The 18,905-nt window shown below is 39.7% G+C and overlaps 1 protein-coding gene across 1 annotated transcript in view; it reads right to left on the bottom strand.

Annotated features, from left to right (window-relative positions):
* The window catches only part of mtcl2 (microtubule crosslinking factor 2), a 122,723-nt gene that overhangs the window by 92,426 nt on the left and 11,392 nt on the right, over positions 1–18,905 (bottom strand). The window contains exon 4 of the mRNA XM_084721618.1: positions 1,733–1,882. Within this exon, the coding sequence (XP_084577744.1) occupies positions 1,733–1,882 (150 nt within the window). The remainder of the gene's footprint in view (positions 1–1,732; positions 1,883–18,905) is intronic.

Below are 18,905 nucleotides of genomic sequence, written 5' to 3'. Positions count from 1 at the left end.
TAGTGGAGAGGCTTTACAGTTTTCCCATGTTTCATGCTGATATCTCATTTCTTATTGCCTGTAAACACTATTTCCTTCTTAAAGGCTCAGTTGTTCAGTCTGGCAGCTTAAAAAATGTAATTCTTTACTCTGTTGATGTATCCCACACACACAATAAAAAGACAATGCAGAGAGATGACTTGTTTGAGGGTGTGGGCAGGAATTGCCCTGTCTCTTTACTAAAGTGACCAAAAAACATGATTTCTCAAAAACAAAGCTGAAATAATTAACACAGATTGGCACAACATAAATTTATAGTATTATTAAAGTATCCATGAGATTCCAATGTTTCCTTGAGGAGGAACATTAAGGATTTCATGCGGGTACACTTCTGGAACTAGTGAAACACATCAGCTAGCCCATAATAGATGGCGAACGTCAACCACTTTCAACATGAAGAGGTTAATGCATCAATTCACACTCATGAAAAGAGGATTCTATCTATCTGCTATCAGCTCAAGATGGTTGAAGGAGGAAGTGAAGTATCTCACTTTTACAGTCCCTACCCAAAGCTAATAACCATGGAGGATGGTTAGAATGAAAGTTGAATGGTAAATTCAGTTCAATAAAGACCCACAATGCTTTGCACTCCATAATACAATCATTAGTTACCAAGAAAGGCAGCACAGGAGCTTGCTTTCAGCTCTTCACTCATCCAGTTAGCTTAGGCAAATAAACTGCCTATCTACTGTACTACCATAAAGTCAACATTGGAAAACAATGAGCGTCCCTCTCAGCCATTTTCCCAGCCATCCGCAAACAGCAAACTGGCAACTGTATTGAGGGAACACGCAGTCCAACCAGACTGGAGCAGACGGACCCAGATCCTGTGCCAGCAACCCAGCCATCCATCCAAGCCTGACCCACATCAGGGGCCTGGTCCCGGGCCAAGGCCATGACCATCAGCCCGTCAGACGCTGAGGAAAAGAGACAATGAGCAGAAGCAAGAGCGACAGAACAAAACGGGTGGAAAGACGGGGCCTCATTTTATGCTTTTCACTCAGATTAAACTGCTCAGAGTGAACCCTCCCGGAGACAGCAGACCGGAGAGGTCAATCTTGCTTAACTCAGAGCAAATCCTGGTCCATCAATTTACTTCCACTTATTTCCCTCTCAAAGAAGTGCAACGCCAACTCCGGGTTGTTTATTTTCACTTCAGCTGGCCCTGACATCAAATTTTATTCCTCCTTTTCATTGCAGCGCTTTATTGGCTACACTTGGTGTAACAAAAACGTCCCTGGAGTGGCAGTAGAGTGGCAGAAGTGAAGTCAACACTAGATGAGAACAGAGATGGGCTCTCCTGAGGCTCCCAGGCAAACCCAGCACAGTAAACATTGTTTTCTTCAAAGGGCCAAAAGGACGTCAGGCTAAAAAAGAATCTGCCTGAAGCTCAATGTTTAGCTGAAATTTCCAACTCAATTCAAACGCAAATACACACTTTAATCTGAACTTAAACCATGGTAATCTTCAACAAAAAAGACTTACTAAACAGCACAGTGGCGAAAACAGAGGTGAAAACTCTTTGCATCAAGACAATTAGCCTTTCAGCTACAACAGAAATTTCCTTATTTATCAAGTGACATGTTAACAAACAGCATTCATTACATTCAGTGAGCCAACTAGCCCCGTTGAACCCAGTGTGGACCCTCCTGGCCTCGCTCCATACAGCACAGTTACAATAATGTGATCCTACCTTGTCAATCTCCTGCTGCAGCACCTGTTTGGCGACCTCCAGGTCCTGCAGTCGGACCCTCAGCTCCTCGTTCTCCTGCTCCAGACGACTCCTCTTCTTCTCGATGCTGTCCAGCTGGCTGTGGAGACGGATGGACACGTCCTTTGCCACCTGACAGGATGATAAAAGAGGGGAGGGAGTTTAGCTCAGTGACTCTTACAATCTATTTCCCACCAGGCTATGAACTGCAGTAATTGCTTTGCAGTGTTGGAGAACATCAGGCATCTACATGTAATGTACTGATATTTCTACAGGACACTGTATTTATGTTATATGTTCTTGTTGATTGCTGAGGATAGGATATCATATCTGACACAAAACAACCTTATTTGCTAAATAATAACACATTTTCTTCATTTCTGTCAACCCATTAAATAAGCTGACCTTCTCAACCGCATCTGTGCTAAATGTTTTAAAAAGACCATAAGATTCAGCTCTTTCAGACATGCATCCCTTTACGTTAATCTAATGACGATGTGACATGTCAGTTTCAAGTCAGGTCAAGTAAATTTTATTTATATAGCAGCAAATCATGACAGAAGTTATTTCATTCATATGAAGCAGGTCCAGATCATGTAATGACAGAGAGGAAACAATGGTGGGGAAAAAATAAGCAGTAAACACCATGTCTAAGAGTTTCTTGCTCTGAAACTACATGAGCAAAGACGGTCTCAAAAACACACATTCAGTCAGGCTGGGTATATGATGTCATAAACCTAAGGAGCCAATCCCCTTATATATTTATCATTAGTGTTGATGCTCAGCCAACAGGAGAAACCGAATGCAGCTAGTTACTGTGATTCACAAGCAGAGGAGAAGTCAGGTGCAGGTACTGGAGGGTAGGGGTGGGGTTTGGGTGTGTGGAGAGGGCAGGGACTATTTGCATATTCAGGAATCCTCAGTACATGAAGGCAACGTGTAGAGCTATATGTAAACCATTTTAGCAAGGTATTTGAATTTATTCTGCCCAAAAAAAAAAAAAAAAAGCCAACTTCTTGCCGAGCATTTAATATTGTTTAAAACATGACTGGAGGTGGAATTTCAGAGGCAGAAACCTCTAAACACAACCAGGCTTTATGGTTTGCCAGTTGGGTCATGCCAAAATGTGTAAGTGATAATGACAATCTTACTAGATTCAACCTGGTGATACTTCTATATCATTTTCATGGCACAAGTCTGAACTGAATGCCATCAGATTTATTTGAAGACTGAAGGAACACAAGGCCAAACACAGACATAGAGTTCCTCTCATATCTTATTTTCATTTTGTGGTGCAACCGGATCAAAAAACATAGAAACCCTCTACAGCAATAATATGACAAACAGACTCTCTGTGTATTTCCAGTGTTCATTTGTGCCAAACATGTGGATGAATAAATGAATATCCAGCAAAACACTTTACATACAGTAAACGAGTGAGCAAATAAATGAGTTCTAACCCAGTTCGACCCCAATCTTCACATGTGAGCACCGAGCAGGGACACACGGTAGCAAACCAATGAAAGGAGCGTAAAAAATAATTCAAGCAATCAAGGATCTAATTAAAAGCTTGTGCCATGGCTACTCTTCTACTCAGCATGTGCACAGTGTCATCACTGTGTTATCACATAAGTCCTGTGTGAAAATTCTCTCAAAATGTGGCGCACAAGGTGGCGATGTGAGTAACTTACAGTAAACATCTTCATTTGCCAGTGCTGCTGACTACAATAACCTTTACAGCGTCATCATGTGATATTCCTCAGCAGATTACTTTCTAACCTCTGCTCAGGTAAAAGAGGCAGAACCTTGGCTCTATTTTATTTAATATCCAGGCATTAGATATGTTTTAGGAATGTTGCCAGTGCAAACAGGACCATTTCAGCGCTGGTTATTTTAGCTGAGCCTACAAAATGTGTCATCTCTCAACGGGGACTTTTGCCTTTAATCTAATAAAACCCAAAAGATAATTAATACCACTCTGTCAGGAACTGATCTTTCATACATAATGTGATCTTATGAATGTCTGATTGTTTCCCCCCGAGGGGGTTCATTCATTAAAAGTTTCTAATGTCAAAGAGTCAAAGTAGGACAAAGTCAACTCCCCGATGTCTGATACGAACACAGCACGACAGGTCACAAAAAGCAACAGTGGAAATCTCCCATCTGATAACTGCATTATGGTTTAGTGGAATTCATGCCATTAATATTCATAATTACAATTAATTTATTCTGAGTCCAGTGCAACCAACATAAACTAAAGCAGTGGTGAGAGTCATTTCACACAGAAACTTATTAGTAATTACTGTTTGTTTATTATTAGTTTGAACTTTTAGTTGTTTGAATGAAAGATAAAAGAAGCTATTTGTTGTCCAAATAGGATACCGTATTGTATTGGCATACTGGTATCATACTGGAACATGAAGTGAGTGGTTGTGTTACAGAAACACAGTTCTGTATCCTGGTTTAACGTCCAGATGACAAAACGTTTGACACAGATGAGGTCAAACCTGTTCTTCACTGTTTTTGGGGGAAACAAAGTACACAGAGGGAGACTAAATTAAACCACAGCAGTTTGTTTTTCATTGCTATAATTTCTGTTCTTTGTTGGCAGTGGATATTTTTGTTGGGCTTTTAGTTCAAAAAATGATACCAAAAGACATTTATGAGCTGTGCAGCAATAAAAACACCATAAAACTTAATACTCAGAGATATAATGATGGCCATTTTGGACTCCTGCTGCAATGTAAAAACCCACTTTGCTGTCTGATGATGCTGTTTTTCATGCTGAATTACAAGCAGTGTAATTTAATCTTTTTCCATGACAAAAAACACAACTTTGTCATTAGTGTACAACACAAATACAGTGATTCATCATATGATTTAACTTAAGGCTGAGAGACTCGTACAAATTTTTCTTTTTCTTTAAAATTCATGGCAGAATACATTGATTGTGTGATTTGTGAAAACTGAAGTCATATCATGTTTTTCAAACTAAAATATATCCTGTTATTTTTTTGGTAAAAATCTGTGGCAGCTAATAAGCCAGAATCCCTCACTGCAAATAAAAACTACAAAAACGTTACTGGACAGACATCGATCCACTCCATCACACTCCACCAGCCCTGTTTGCTGAATATAAAAAGGATTTTTTTAAAAAGTGCAGATAAAAGGGGTCAACTGCTTTAATAAATGTCCACTTTAAGTTGAAAATGATTGTTTTGGCTCCACTGAAACTAAATGCGAGGGACTTTTTAAAGGCTGTACGAGATCTGATGAAATGAATCTTAAATGATTCCCATCGGGTGCTGAGTAAATGGATATGTCCAGTTTTAGAGAAAAACGCTTGTGTTAAATCAATCACTCAATAGCTCATACAAGTACTTATACCCCATTAACCTCAATACTGATTTAATCTAGTGGGAGATGGTCTTTACTGTCTGATGATTGAGGAGTTGTGTGGTCAAAGCTTTTACTTTTATGTTAACAATTAGAGAGAGTGGACCTAATTCATTTATTATTCTCAATTGTTTTACTCAGTAAAAACAATGTATTTCGTACCTTGATTTAGTTACATTTAGAAACACATAGACAACATAGAACCACGTGATGTTGTAGTACTGATCTGCACATATGGCCTGCCAGCTGCTTTCATTTGATTATATGGAAACAAGCTGAGAGGTTGATCCATTCAAAGCACAAACTGGTCCATTAACTTAGCATAACTGAACAGTGTCAACTTTTATTTCTTTTTAAAAAACAAGTTTTTAAAGAGTTTTTAAAAAATGCATTCCCTGCCTGAAACTCAGGTTTGCATCTGGAATTGTTATATACAGTTATTATGTGTTGTATTCTGTTAAAATGTTGCCTCTATCATATATTATACTGTACATGTTGTTTATAGCGTGCTGGGGAGCGTAACTGCAGCTCTGGTGTCATCACTGTGTGAGGGAGGATTTCTCTAATTGTGCAAAATAAATTTGTAATTATATATAAGTGGCTATTTGCATGTGTATCTTTTTCAATGCTGTTGTGTTGTGTGTGCGTGTGTGTGTGTGTGTGTGTGTGTGTGTGTGTGTGTGTGTATCCACATGGTTCACACTTGCACAATTTGAGTCTTCCTGCTCATCTGCAAAATCTCTCTGAACACAATTTGTTATAGTGTGTATTTGTTGTGTGTCTGTATGAATGTGTTTGTATGTGCGTGTCTGCGTCTTTGTGTGTGTGTATGTGTGTGTGAGTTTGAACAAGTGCCAGTGTGCAGCTGAGTCCCACAATGCCCCTCTGTACTGCCCACTCTCACCCTACCCAGTGGCTCCCTGAGCTCCACCACGCTCCAATTCATGTTTTACTCTGTGTGTGTGTAGACGCTGTATTTCTTCCTCTCTCTGTAAACTCTTGTATTTCTCTGTCATTCAGATCCTCTCTTGTTTCAGTAGCTCCAAATAGTCACCACTGCAGTCTTGAAATTTCATTGTTCTCTATTTTCGCTCATTTTTACATTCCTCTTTCAATCTAAGTCTCAAGTTTAATCACTTGTCATTCATCTTGTGTAAATACCTGTTATAATTTATGTACAGTGACAATCCAATTATGCCTCTTGTTTGCTGGTAGCAAAGGAGTAAATAGTCTAATATTGTCAGTGTATTTCAGATTATTTGAAGTGGGGCTGTATTAGGTATTTATCCTTAGTCAATGTATTCATTACCTACAGTAGATGGCGCTTGGCACATCCCCAGTTTGGAGAAGCGATGTACTGTTGTGGACATGTTTAGCAGAAAAACGTATTTTAGTCACTTAAAGAAAGATCCACTGAAAAAAAAACAATATAATTTTGAGATATGCTATATTTTAAACATGTTCATCACTTTATTGTGCCGGCAGACAGCCTTTTCTGACCAGTAACTACTGTTATAAGAGCCAAATATCACTGTCTCCAAAGCAACCAGACTGCATTGGCAAAAACATTCATTTTACCTCACAGAACACAGGAGATGCCTTATCATTGCCTCAATCAATTAGTTTGTTTGTATTATTGTGTGACTTGGGTAAATCCAAACTAACATAAAAAAAAAAAAAAAAAATGAAGTCGCACAGTAACACAAACAAACTAACCAGTCGAGGCAGCTGTAGACCAGCAACTCCTGTGTTCTAGCAGGTAAAATTACTGATTTTGCCAATGGAGTCTGGTGGCTTTGGAGAGAGCGATATTTGGTTTGCATAATGGTGGTGTAAAAAAAAAAGGCTCTCTGACTGCAAGGTAAAGTGAAACCATTCTAAATATGGCATACACTTTAAATATAGATTTTTTAGGTGGCTAAAATATGTTTTGCTACTGACCCTGTCCAGAGCAGTAAATTGTTTAGCTTCCTACACTGGTACTTGTGCTGCTTCTTCAAACTAGGGATATACCGACCGCCATCTACTGTAGATAATACATCGACTCTGGATAAGTACCTTATACAACCCCTACTTCAAAGAAGGTTGTGCTATCCCTTTAACCATAGCTGCAGCAGATCAGAAAAGCTTTTATTTTAGGGACAGTGGTTTGTAATGATTTGGGAAGGCGCTGACAAATGATCTGCAGCCAGTGGTGGTGTCAGATCCCATTTATGTGTGTAGTTGCGGAGGACAATTACCATGATGAGTGAATTTAATTTTTTTTATCTTTGTGAATGATGTGATAAAACTCACCACCACAGCTTCCACGTCGACTGGGACAGCAGGACAGATATGCCACTTTTGTGGGTCCATAGCACTGACTGAGCCAACACACATTAATAGCACAAATGCTGATACAGCTCCATTTATAAAATATAATATAGCTGAAAGAATGTTCTGTTTTTATTAAACTCAATGGCTCAAAGGGTGATTATACAAAGATATGAAAATCAATTTTCTAGTTAATTAAAGCCACTTCTTTTCCTACGGTTTCCTAATGTCAACTCTACACTACACTAACACCACTGTGCAGCCTGGTGCTGTGTAGCTCCTGGGGGCTTAAACAATACACGGCACAACAGAAAACCAAAGGAAGATGTTGCCACAGATCCACAACGTCTGACTGGCAGGCGACCTCTGAGAGGTGTGTCGCAGAAACACGACAGCAGAGAGAACTGAGTCGTAAATCTGGAGACGAAACATGAAGACACGAATCTTGCAGATTACCACGTTAACCAAACAAACGTCTTTTGCATATAATTTGCTCCCTCTGGCTCTCCGAGGAACAGCACACTTCAACGTCAGCATTTGAAAACAAGGAGGAGGTCTTAATGTATGTAGGCTGAAAGCTCCCGGGGCTTTATGTGGATTGAATCAGACAGAAAAAGTGATTGATTAACACAGAGTGCTTGATTCTGATTGGTGCATCAATATTCAAAGAGGAAAAACAGCTTTTACTAATGGGATGTTTTCACCACTGCAGGTTTATGGGTCTTCATCTCCTTCTTCTCCTCCTCTCTATAACGTCCTCCTCCCCAACACTCCTTTGTCAGCCTTTGACTCCTAATAAATGCTTCATTGTTCTTCTATGTTAAAGGGAAGCATGGAGGAATTTAACGCCATTGAAGCGGCGGTTTTACCCGGCAACAGAGCTATAGGATGTAATTAGCATTCACACGGGGTGCTGTGAGCTGGGTGAGAAAGAGCATGTGTGAATGTGTATGTGTGTGCACACATTAATGTGTTAAAGAGTGTGTATTATGTGAGTGTGTGTGTGACAGAGAGTGCATGGAGTCAGTAAAAAAAAACATCAAACCTCTAGAAGCAGAGAGAGCCAAGGTTTCTTGACTGTTCATTTTCTTACACACACAACGAAACACACACACACACACACACACACATACACACACACACACACACACACACACACACACACACTGGCCACAGGGCAAACAGTAATATCCTTCAACAAGTGGCAGTTAGTCATCAAAAGGATCTCTTTTTGTGTGCACTGTGTGTGTTTGATTGCATTCAACAACCAGAGTCTTGTTCCTCCTGTTATCCAGCCTGCTTGCACTTTGGCTACACACACACACACACACACATGCACGCTTTACTGGCTGCATGTTTAACCTCTCTGATAACATCTGGGGGGGGGGGGTAGTCGTTAGAGAGATGACTGTTATGGAAACCCAACAGCTGTGGGCATGTGGGCGTGTGTGTGTGTGTGTGTGTGTGTGTGTGTGTGCGCGCTCAAGATCAAATTGAGCTTTGAACCTTGGTCAGGTCTCCACTTCCTCAAAATGCGCTTTTAGGATTAAGTTTAGACGTGGGTTTAAGTTAATGTTAATGGAAATTAGAAATTAGACACAAATTTCATGGTAGGTATGTGATAATTGTGTCATTACAATGAAATTTGAGGTAATTTGCAGATAAATTCAGGCATTTCTAATATGTTGCTTCGCAATTATCACCAGTTACATGAAAATGGTACTTGCTAATTATCACCTATTTACCATGAAATTATGAGAAACTGAAGCGTTACCTGAGCTAATTCTTTATGTTTTGGTGGTTAGTTTACTAGCAAGAAACAACATGTACAGAAGACCAATGTGGAGTTCTTGTACAGTTTGATAGAAGTTAGCAGTTTCTCCATGTTTGTGCTAAGTCAGGCTGGGCTAAACAAATCCTCAACCATTACCTCTACTGAATATACAGCAGTGAAACTGAAACACCTAGCAAGCTAACAAATAAGCATATTTCCTTAAACATCAGAGCATTTTTTTAAGGTATGCATTTTCTTCCGATAAATACAGTTTTCCTCTGGATTCAACCTGTTCTGTTTAGGAGTAAGGTGGTGGGCGGCAACAGTACATCACCTGGGGACGACTGCAGTCTCACCCCAGAGCAGTGACAGAAGAACTGCTGAAACATTCATGTCTGCTGGTGTGGGAGGAAACATGAAAAAAAAAAAAACCCAAGAAAGGCTTCAGTCAGCCCTGATGGAGTTTGAAATCAGGACCTTCTTGAGACGACAGTACACAGAGCCACTATGCTCAAAATGAATTTATTACACCACATTGGCTTTGCCCACTTGAAAAAAGACAAGCTCAGCAGACAAGTCCTTTGTTGTTTTAAAATGAAATTTATGGCTGAAAGCTTTGTGTCAGTTTACCATGGGGTTGTTTTTGTAAAATTGTACTCATGGCTGCTTTTTCACTTTGCTTTTTTGTCTATCTCAGAGTGTTTTAGCTTCCTGCAGGGGTTAGTCATTCTGTCATGTAAAATAAGAATATAACAATTTATACTGATGCAAAATCTGACAGAAACACTCCTTCAATTTGTAATTTCATTTACCTCAGCACTCTACAGTGGCTAAGTCCTGTATGCTGTTTATCAAATCACAGCTGTGGCTCCATGTTGTGCAGAACGATGACTCCATGAAAACTTAAAAGCACAGGAGGCCTTACAGTCAACCTTAGAGGTGACGATGTTGTTTTTTTAATGAGCAATGAAACATGCTCACAAAGTGTGCCTCCCTGCAGAATTATCGACTGCACGCTGTTCAGCTGAACCGCTCAGATTATTACAGAGAAGGAAACTGTAGAATCAGCTTGTGGCTGCACAGACTGATAAGGAGTGTTTTTTTGAAAAACTATCTTTCAAAATCGCTGTGATGATTCTTAAAAGCCCAGAAATGAACTGCTGCTCTGTCTCCATCTGGTTTCATTACAAATCAGACATGTTTCATTGCACTTTCTGTTGCAACACATTCAACTCAGTCAATAACAAATTAACAAATAAGGTCATATTTCACAAGCTAAAGAACTAATAACTTATGCACAGCGGTGAAATGAGCATTCACATCTTTTACTTAAAGGAAAACAATGCAGGATTTTCCTAAAAAAATGTATAGACTCAAATAAAAATAGTCCCTCTCAATCGTCACTTATAACCCACAAGAAGTGTGTGGTGGTGTCTGTATCTGCAGAGATCCTGCCCTCTGCCTGTATTTTCTTATTCTCTCATACTGTGCTGTGTTGTTCTAGGCTTCAGCCTGTGTGGCAGTGTTGTGTAGCTCCCAGCCAATAACAGCTCACAGGTGAGGTGTGTGAGATTGGACTCTATAATATAAAAACTTAACAACCAATGGTTACATCGCAGTCTCCAGCTCCTCTAACCTCTCCGTCTGTGAGAGCTGCAGAGAGGAGGGTGAGGGGGTTAACTGCCTTTAATTAAAAGCTGAAACATGACAGGAAAGAGGAAGACAGAGTTAGGGAATGATGCGCAGTAAAGGGCTGTAGACGGGGGTCGAACCCCTGGCTGCTGCAGAGGACTGACAGCCGCCAATTGATTGATTAATTTATTAGACCAACAAAAGTTTAAAAAGAATGAGTTGCCAAAAATTTTGATAAATAATTAATAATCTCCGTCATTTTTCAAGCAAAAATGTCAAAGATTTGCTGGTTCCAGCTTCTTAAAAGTAAGCATTTGCTCCTTTTCTTTATAATTTATGACAATAAATGAACAGTCTTCTGAGTTTTGGACTGTTACTTGAATAAAAGAAGCAATTTTAAGATGTCACTTTGGTCTCTGGGAAATTGTGATGAGCATTTATCACAAATTTATTTCATTAACTAAAATATTGATTAAATCGTGACAATATTCGGCAGATTAATCAATAATGAAAACCATCAGCAGTCGCAGCCCTATTACATAGTTATACTATGTAGTTTAACCCAATATATCCCAATATATAATTTTTAATAGTTTTTGTTTTGCATATACAATCAATCTTTGTCTGCAAAGAACCAAAATACAGCCATAAAATAAATGCAGTATGTTATAAAATTTCCCCTTAAAATGCAGTCCTATAGAAATATAAAGCTGCGCAAAATGTAAATATTTATAGTTCAAATATCCCACAATTGTAATGTAATAAATTCAAAGTTACTTTCCACCTTTACTCCTGCAACATCCTCCACAGTTTTGTGTTGAACTTGTGGGAAACATTAGCTTCTGATTACAATGTGCTTGGCAGAAAGTGGTGGTTTACTAAAGAGGTACCTTGACAGATGACTTGATTCTGCGTATAGAAAAATGAATGGCAACTTTCAAGACAAACATTTTCTGTCTTGTTAACTCTCTCTGCACTGTGGATTTCCTACAAAAGCCTCATATTGCATCAGTCCATCGCTGTAGTTTTTGTCCAACAGCTGTCATCATTTCACATCAAGAACTCAATCATGAAACTTACAACTTATCACAATTTGTCACACATGAGCATCCATGGTATGGGCAGCTACAAACTAAATTTCCATATCACTAGTGTAGCTGCTCTCTTGTGCTTTCAATATATATCAAAGATTGTCTGTTATTTACATATTTTATTCAGGTCTCCTCAACAGGATTTTGTCTGCGAGCAGCTGTGATGTAGCCCTGGTGTTGATGTTACGTGTTGATGCCGTTGACCTTTTTGACGTTGGTCCAACATTCTGTCCTCTCAGCACCCATTTAGAGGATGTTACATCACAAGTAATCTGCTGCGTGTCTATATATAAAACCATTATGTGTGAAAGCGAGAGAGCCACTGGCGTGACAGCTGTTCCAGTACAGACTGTGTAAAGAGTTATCTATCTTTGGATAAAGAGAGAACAGAGAGGCAGAGGGAGGGACAGAGGGACGTGACAGAGGGTGATGGAATGTGATGAATTCCCACAATCCTTGGCGTGTCATTTGGCAGTTGTAAAAGTGTGATCTCACCTCCAATATCACCATCCATCATCCCATCCATGCATCCGTTCATCATGCATATACATGCAGGCATCTATCCAGTAGTGTAGATACATATACAACTTGACATCATAGTGGTAGTATTAGTGATTGCAGTACCATTAATGATGTACTGTACTAATGACCCTTTTAATTATCAAATCATCTCTAAATAATCTTTTAAATTAATTGATGAGTTGATAAAATGTCAGAAAATAGCCCTCCTTTCAGGGGATGTGTTGATGACTTCATATTTCTTGTACTGGGACCAACAGTCCAAAACAAAGATATTTAATATTCAGTTATGTCAAACATAGAAAAGCTGCACATAATCAAATTTGTGAAGCCTGAACCAGCCAGTTATTTGCATTTTTTCTTGATTAATGACCTTAAATTCATAGACTGTCAAACTTGTTTTCTGTGGATCGACCAATTAATTAATTAATCACCAAATCATTTCAGCACGATTGATTTTTCTCTAAATCCAACAATGACTGTCCAATCATAGCGTAGTGGATTTCTCTCATTACAAACAGTGTAAACGGTGCTCTAATGATCAAGTTGTTTTGGCCCAATCCCATTCGGAGTCTTTTAATAATGCATATCTCCAGTTAAAGAGAGATTTTCTTGATATTTAGGATTATGTATTATTATTATTATTTTTATTATTATAATAACTTCAGTCTGGAAAGTTTATGTAGTTTATCTAATGTAACTTGCGTAATGGCATCCTTCAACCATTGTGGGGCACTATAAGATTCTGGTTTGTGACGTTCACATGCACTGCTGTCAGGCTGAGAGACGGCCCTCATTTGCATAATTTCTCCATGATTCATTGTTGAGATTTTTAATTTCCTATTTTATGTTCCGACTTGTGTTTGTAATTGTGTAGTGTTTGTAATGTGTTTGTTCAGATCATTTTGTACTGGTTTATCGTTACATCATGGGAGAGGTGTCAAGTTAATTTCTTCACTCCAGCAGCATCATTCTGTAATAATTTGAAAGGTGTTCACCCAACGTTGCATGCAAATGCAAATTAGAAGTGAACAACGCTTTCAGATCTCAGTTTGTGCTATTAAGAGTTGTGTTAACAAACAGAAAACACATGGGAAATAGAAAGCACATGGCACAGACGGTGTGTGAAACCTGGACACTGCATTGAAATACGGATCAGTGTCATGAGTCTGATACCCTATGACTTCCTTATGTAAACATAAGGCCCCGATCAGATCAGTTCAGGTTCTGGCCTACTGAGGCCAGTGTTTTTCATTTTAACCAGTGAAAGCATCGGTCAGCACTGGCTAAAAATGAGAGGCTGCTGGCTGAATGTTTCATACTCGGCTCTTTGCTAATGAGAAAGTGAGAAAAGAAATAACGAGTTCTTCCTGTTGGAGCAAATTTTGCCACTGTGTCACACAGTGTGTCAGAGTCAATCAGCAGTACAACTGGTAGGGGATTTGAGGGGTAATGAGGAGGGATGCCATCTCCCTTCTCAGCAAAATGACCAAAATACATCCCCCTCGTTAACATAACAACCCTAGTAGCAGAAAGAGTGCAGGGGTGTAGTTGAATATATGTGCTGTTAGAATCTAGGGCCCCGACCATATTACTGAAGTATTATTATTTTAAAATACAGAACCATAAGAGTCATTCATGAGTCAGCTTGTTAGTCATGAGTGAGTGAAACAAATAAGGATCATCTTTCCCTGTTATAATAAACAAATCACCTACTGAGAACAACCAAATAAGTTCACGTTGAAAAAAATTCTGTGGTACAGAGGTGGACAAAACTCACTGAGGTACTACAGAAAGTAAAGACCCGCAGGGACTCCCCATGGGATCTGTGATGAGACTTTTCTTCTGCTCTCTGTTTGGATTGGGAAATCATCCAAGAGTTATGTTAGAACAAATAACATTTCAGTTACATTTTATGTCTAATGCTGAGGCTAACTGGGTGTTTGACAGAGCTGTAAAGACACGCTGTAAACTGTAATGGTAGAAATAATCAATACATGTAGCATAAGAAATAATACTAAATTGTTCCTACAGTGTGTGCATGACGCTTAGCGCAAGTGGGGGGTTGCGTGTGTTTGTGTGTGTGTCACAGTATGAGACAAAGAGAGAGAGAGAGAGAGAGAGAGAGAGAGAGAGAGAGAGAGAGGGAGAGAGAGAGAGAGAGAGAGAAGAGGAACACTTCACTCGAGCTCATAAAGCACAAAAACTAAACTGAGTCCATTTTTAGCTTTCTCTCTCGCTCTCTTCCTCTCTCTCTCTCTTACTCACACACACACATGCATGCATACACGCACGCACACACACACTGTAACATAACGTATGGAGATGAGGCTGGGAGCTGGCCCTGTTCAGATAAATGTTGCGGATACTGCTGCTTCCAGTTCTAATCTAATGATGAGTGTGTGTTTCTGCTCCTGTGTTTCTATCTGTGTGAGGACCAGTCTGAGTTCAAGACCTTCATAGTGAGGACATTTTCTTCTTCAAAGTCCCTTTGCCTTTTTGAATGTTATGACTTGAGGTTATACATGCAGTTGTGAAGGTTAAAGTTGAAGGCTAGTGAATTTATTATCTCAATTAGGCTCCTCACGACTACGGCAGTAGACATTATATGTGTCTCTGAGGCGGCGTGAGAGAGAGGATGACTCTTTAGTGTGTGATGAAGTCTATTATATTACCTAGAGGAAGCACACGAACACACTACACTCTGCAGCAGTAGCGAAAGATAATCTATATAGTATAGAACAGATGTTGCACAATCATAGAAAGGAGTACTGTCCACCATAACCCTTGACAATTGAGATAACGTCTGTTATAATTTGGTGCTATATAAATAAAAATTAACTTGACTACTTGAAAGCTGAATAAATGAAAGGAAAGGAGGATGATATCAGTATAAAATTGGTTATGTGGAAAAAATAGAGAGAACAACACAAAAAGAAATGTTTGAGCCTGCTCTTAAAAACAATGGATGACGTCAATCACATCATTACATTTACTTTACATATACAGTAATGTTTACAAAACCAATGGCAAAGACTCAACACTAGTGCCATGTTTAGCACAAATATTATAAATGCCACCATAAAGCTGTCCTGGTTTACAGTCACTGGTCTGAGATCTCTCCTTATTTGGGCAACCAGCGACTAGCTATGCTAAACACATCCTGCACAGCTCTTTATACTGGAGGGACCATGTACCTTCTCTCCAACACCTGGTAAGACAAGAAAACGGGCATATTTTTCAAAATGTTGGGGTATGCAAAGACACTCTCTTTTAAAACAATTAAAATGCATTTATGTAGGAGTCATTTTGACGATGGCTTGATACCGAAACACTTCAGAGTGTGTTTCTGTTGAGGTCTAAAATGACTACGCTGCAACAATAAAGGTATTTTTTGTGATTTTTGTGCATACATGCGTCCCTTTCCAAAGAGGACCTTAAACAAACTCATTTTGAGTCCAGGAAGCTCCTACATGTACATTTTTTATGTTGAGTACGTCTTTGAAAGATCTGCTCACTCAAATCACTAACACATCTTCTCACTGAGAAGTTTACAAGGCAAATGCAGAACTGATTCTCTCTGGAAAAATGGTGACAACTGCTGCATTGACATCATGAGAATCCTAACAACTACTTCCTGTGTGTGTGTGTGTGTGTGTCCAGATGTCTGTAGCCTGTGGGAATGAGAGCAGTGTGTGAGTAGGACAGGAAATGATGTAAGATAGTCTCATGGAGATTCTGATGGAAAACACACACACACACACACACACACACACAGTCACATTAAAGCTGACCCACACAAGACATCTATAACACCACAAATAAGAGCATGTGATGTACATAAGGAGTTGTCACAAAGTATTAATGTGACAAACACATTTACACAAACTCATTCTGTCGCTTCATTTCCCACACAGAGTTCTCATTTTCTCTTTTGTCCATCTGTTTTTATCTCACCAGCCCCCATATTCCCCTGAGAGGAACGCTAAAGACCAGAGAGGACAGAAAGACAGACAGAAGTTTGAGCGAGGGCTAACAGGGTGTGAGAGAGTTCATGTGTGTGTGTTGCAGTTTTGCAGTTTAAGTGTGTGTGTGTGTGTGTGTGTGTGTGTGTGTGTGTGTGTGTGTGTGTGTGTGTGTGATTCTGCATTTGCATGTGAGTGAGTCATCAAAATCAGGCCTTAAAGCATCAACAGGAGTTAAGCCAATTTCTTTTGTAAAGCAGCTCAGTGCCAAGCAGCTCAACAAGTCAAGGTCAAGTTGAGCCGTGAAGAGCAACACTCACTGGGCGGCACTTTTACCTTTTAAGAGTGAGAAAAAAAACTCTGGAACATTATGTAATTGTCCAAAAACACCTGCAACATTTGTCTAATATAACAAGAGCGCTCACTGTTTTTCATTCACAGAGGGGGACGTTCGCATTTTATCCCAGTTTCTCCCCTCAGATAATCACCTTACAACCCCTTAGGTTCCTCCTGAGAAACCCTGGGGTGAGGCCCCATGCCCAGGTCGGATAGTGCTGCTAAATCATGTTCTCTTTTCAGTCTGTACCAGTAAATAAAGCAGGAGTGCCTTGAATTAACGTTGGTTAGCCTAATGCTGGTTAGCTCAACATGTGATTTGGTGCTTGGTTTATTTGGTAGCTCAGACTGCAGCTTAGCATGTTGTTAAAGTGCTGCTGTATGCTAGTTAGCTTAACATGCTGGTTAGCTTAACATGTTATTTGGTGCTTGGTTTATTTGGTAGCTCAGACTGCAGCTTAGCATGTTGTTAAAGTGCTGCTGTATGCTAGTTAGCTTAACATGCTGGTTAGCTCAACATGTGATTTGGTGCTTGGTTTATTTGGTAGCTCAGACTGCAGCTTAGCATGTTGTTAAAGTGCTGCTGTATGCTAGTTAGCTTAACATGCTGGTTGGCTTAACATGTTATTTGGAGTTTGGTTTATTTGGTAGCTCAGACGGCAGCTTAGCATGCTGGTAAGGGCTATTAGCGTTCTAGTTAGCTTAACGAGATGTGGTGATGTGGTGGACCTCACACTTTTTTACATTTATTTGGCTGATGCTTTTATCCAAGGTGACTTAAAGTGCACTCAACCACTCGGCTTCATCAAATAAGCTTTAGTGCTATTTTACAAATGATAAGTGATAGAGAAAGCATTTTTATATGCTGTCTTGTTTGCTAAGGTGAGTTAGCTGGGGATGGTTGTTGTTGGGTGTTGCTTGATGAATTGAGCAACATGCTGGCAGCAACAGCAACATTTATTAGCTAATTAGCCTGATATGTCGTTAGCTGGTGGTTACTGGCTTGCATTCAGCTAGCTGATGACGTTAGACGATTATGTGGCCGTGTCTAAAAGGTTGCCTTGCAAAACTCTTGCGAGATTTGTACTAGTCCCATCATACTGTACTGTGATTAGCTACTAGTATTGTACTGTGTTTGGCTAGTTCTTATTGCCTCAACAACATTTCGTCACATCATTAAACCATGATCATGACTTTGATCCTAAACCCACCTAAACAGTTTTTTAAAATCACTTTTAAGCTAAGCTAGGACATTTTCAAAAACAGGAACAGCTTTCACAGCTGTTACTTTTTGTATTAATACAAGGGGTATTCAATACCTAATTGTTTATTGTCATTTTTTAATGCCGCTTGAGTTATTTTCCAGTAGAGCTGAGTCACTGCTGAGTCACGGAGGCAGGAGTGAGTGTCTGTTTTTATAAGGCTAATGATAAAGCTACCAGAATAAACAGAGGAGTGACTGTGAGAGGCTGGCAAAAGAGAAGCTTAGCACGGGCTTAATGCAAGCACACACACGCACACACTAACACACACAGCATGGTGTAACTTGACCTGCTGTCTGAGTCTTTGGCCCTGCCGGCAAGAGAAGACACAATCAGCCATGTGCTGTGAGAGGGGTCAGGTTTGTCTCGCTGCAGTGTGCATTTTTCCAGTATCCTGTGTTTATGAACCGTCTCTGCTAATGCAGCCGACAGATGCAGACTTAACTCGCTTTTTTCTTACTATTTCCCTGATTCATTTCTGACCTTACTCTCCCACTCTTTATCCCTAAGCTATCATTGGCTTCTAAAGATTGAAATTCGAGTCAGAAATCCATTCAAATCAACTAATCCTGCCTGAATTCCTTGTTTTCCCCTCCTGTGTTTTTGTTTCTGTTTCCTTCTTTTGCTTTTCTCTCCTTTTTCCTTATCTTTTTTTTCTACAAATTTCCTACCCGCCTCATCCTCCCCCTACAATTGGCTGATTTGAATTTTCAAACACTGACCAATCCCCCTTTTTTTTCCCCTTTTGGACTCACACGCACACTCAGAGATGCAGGAAGTACGCTCATCCTTTCTCCCTCCTTCCTCCCGTCCCTCTTCCAAAACAACCAGATGGTGAGACGGGAGCCGAGAGACAGACAGCGACAG

Source organism: Lutjanus erythropterus, chromosome 6 (genome assembly GCF_056507025.1).
Source record: "Lutjanus erythropterus isolate fLutEry1 chromosome 6, fLutEry1.hap2, whole genome shotgun sequence".
NCBI lineage: Eukaryota > Metazoa > Chordata > Actinopteri > Lutjaniformes > Lutjanidae > Lutjanus > Lutjanus erythropterus.
Note: the sequence above shows the minus strand (reverse complement) of the source record. Positions and strands in the feature narration are given on the sequence as shown.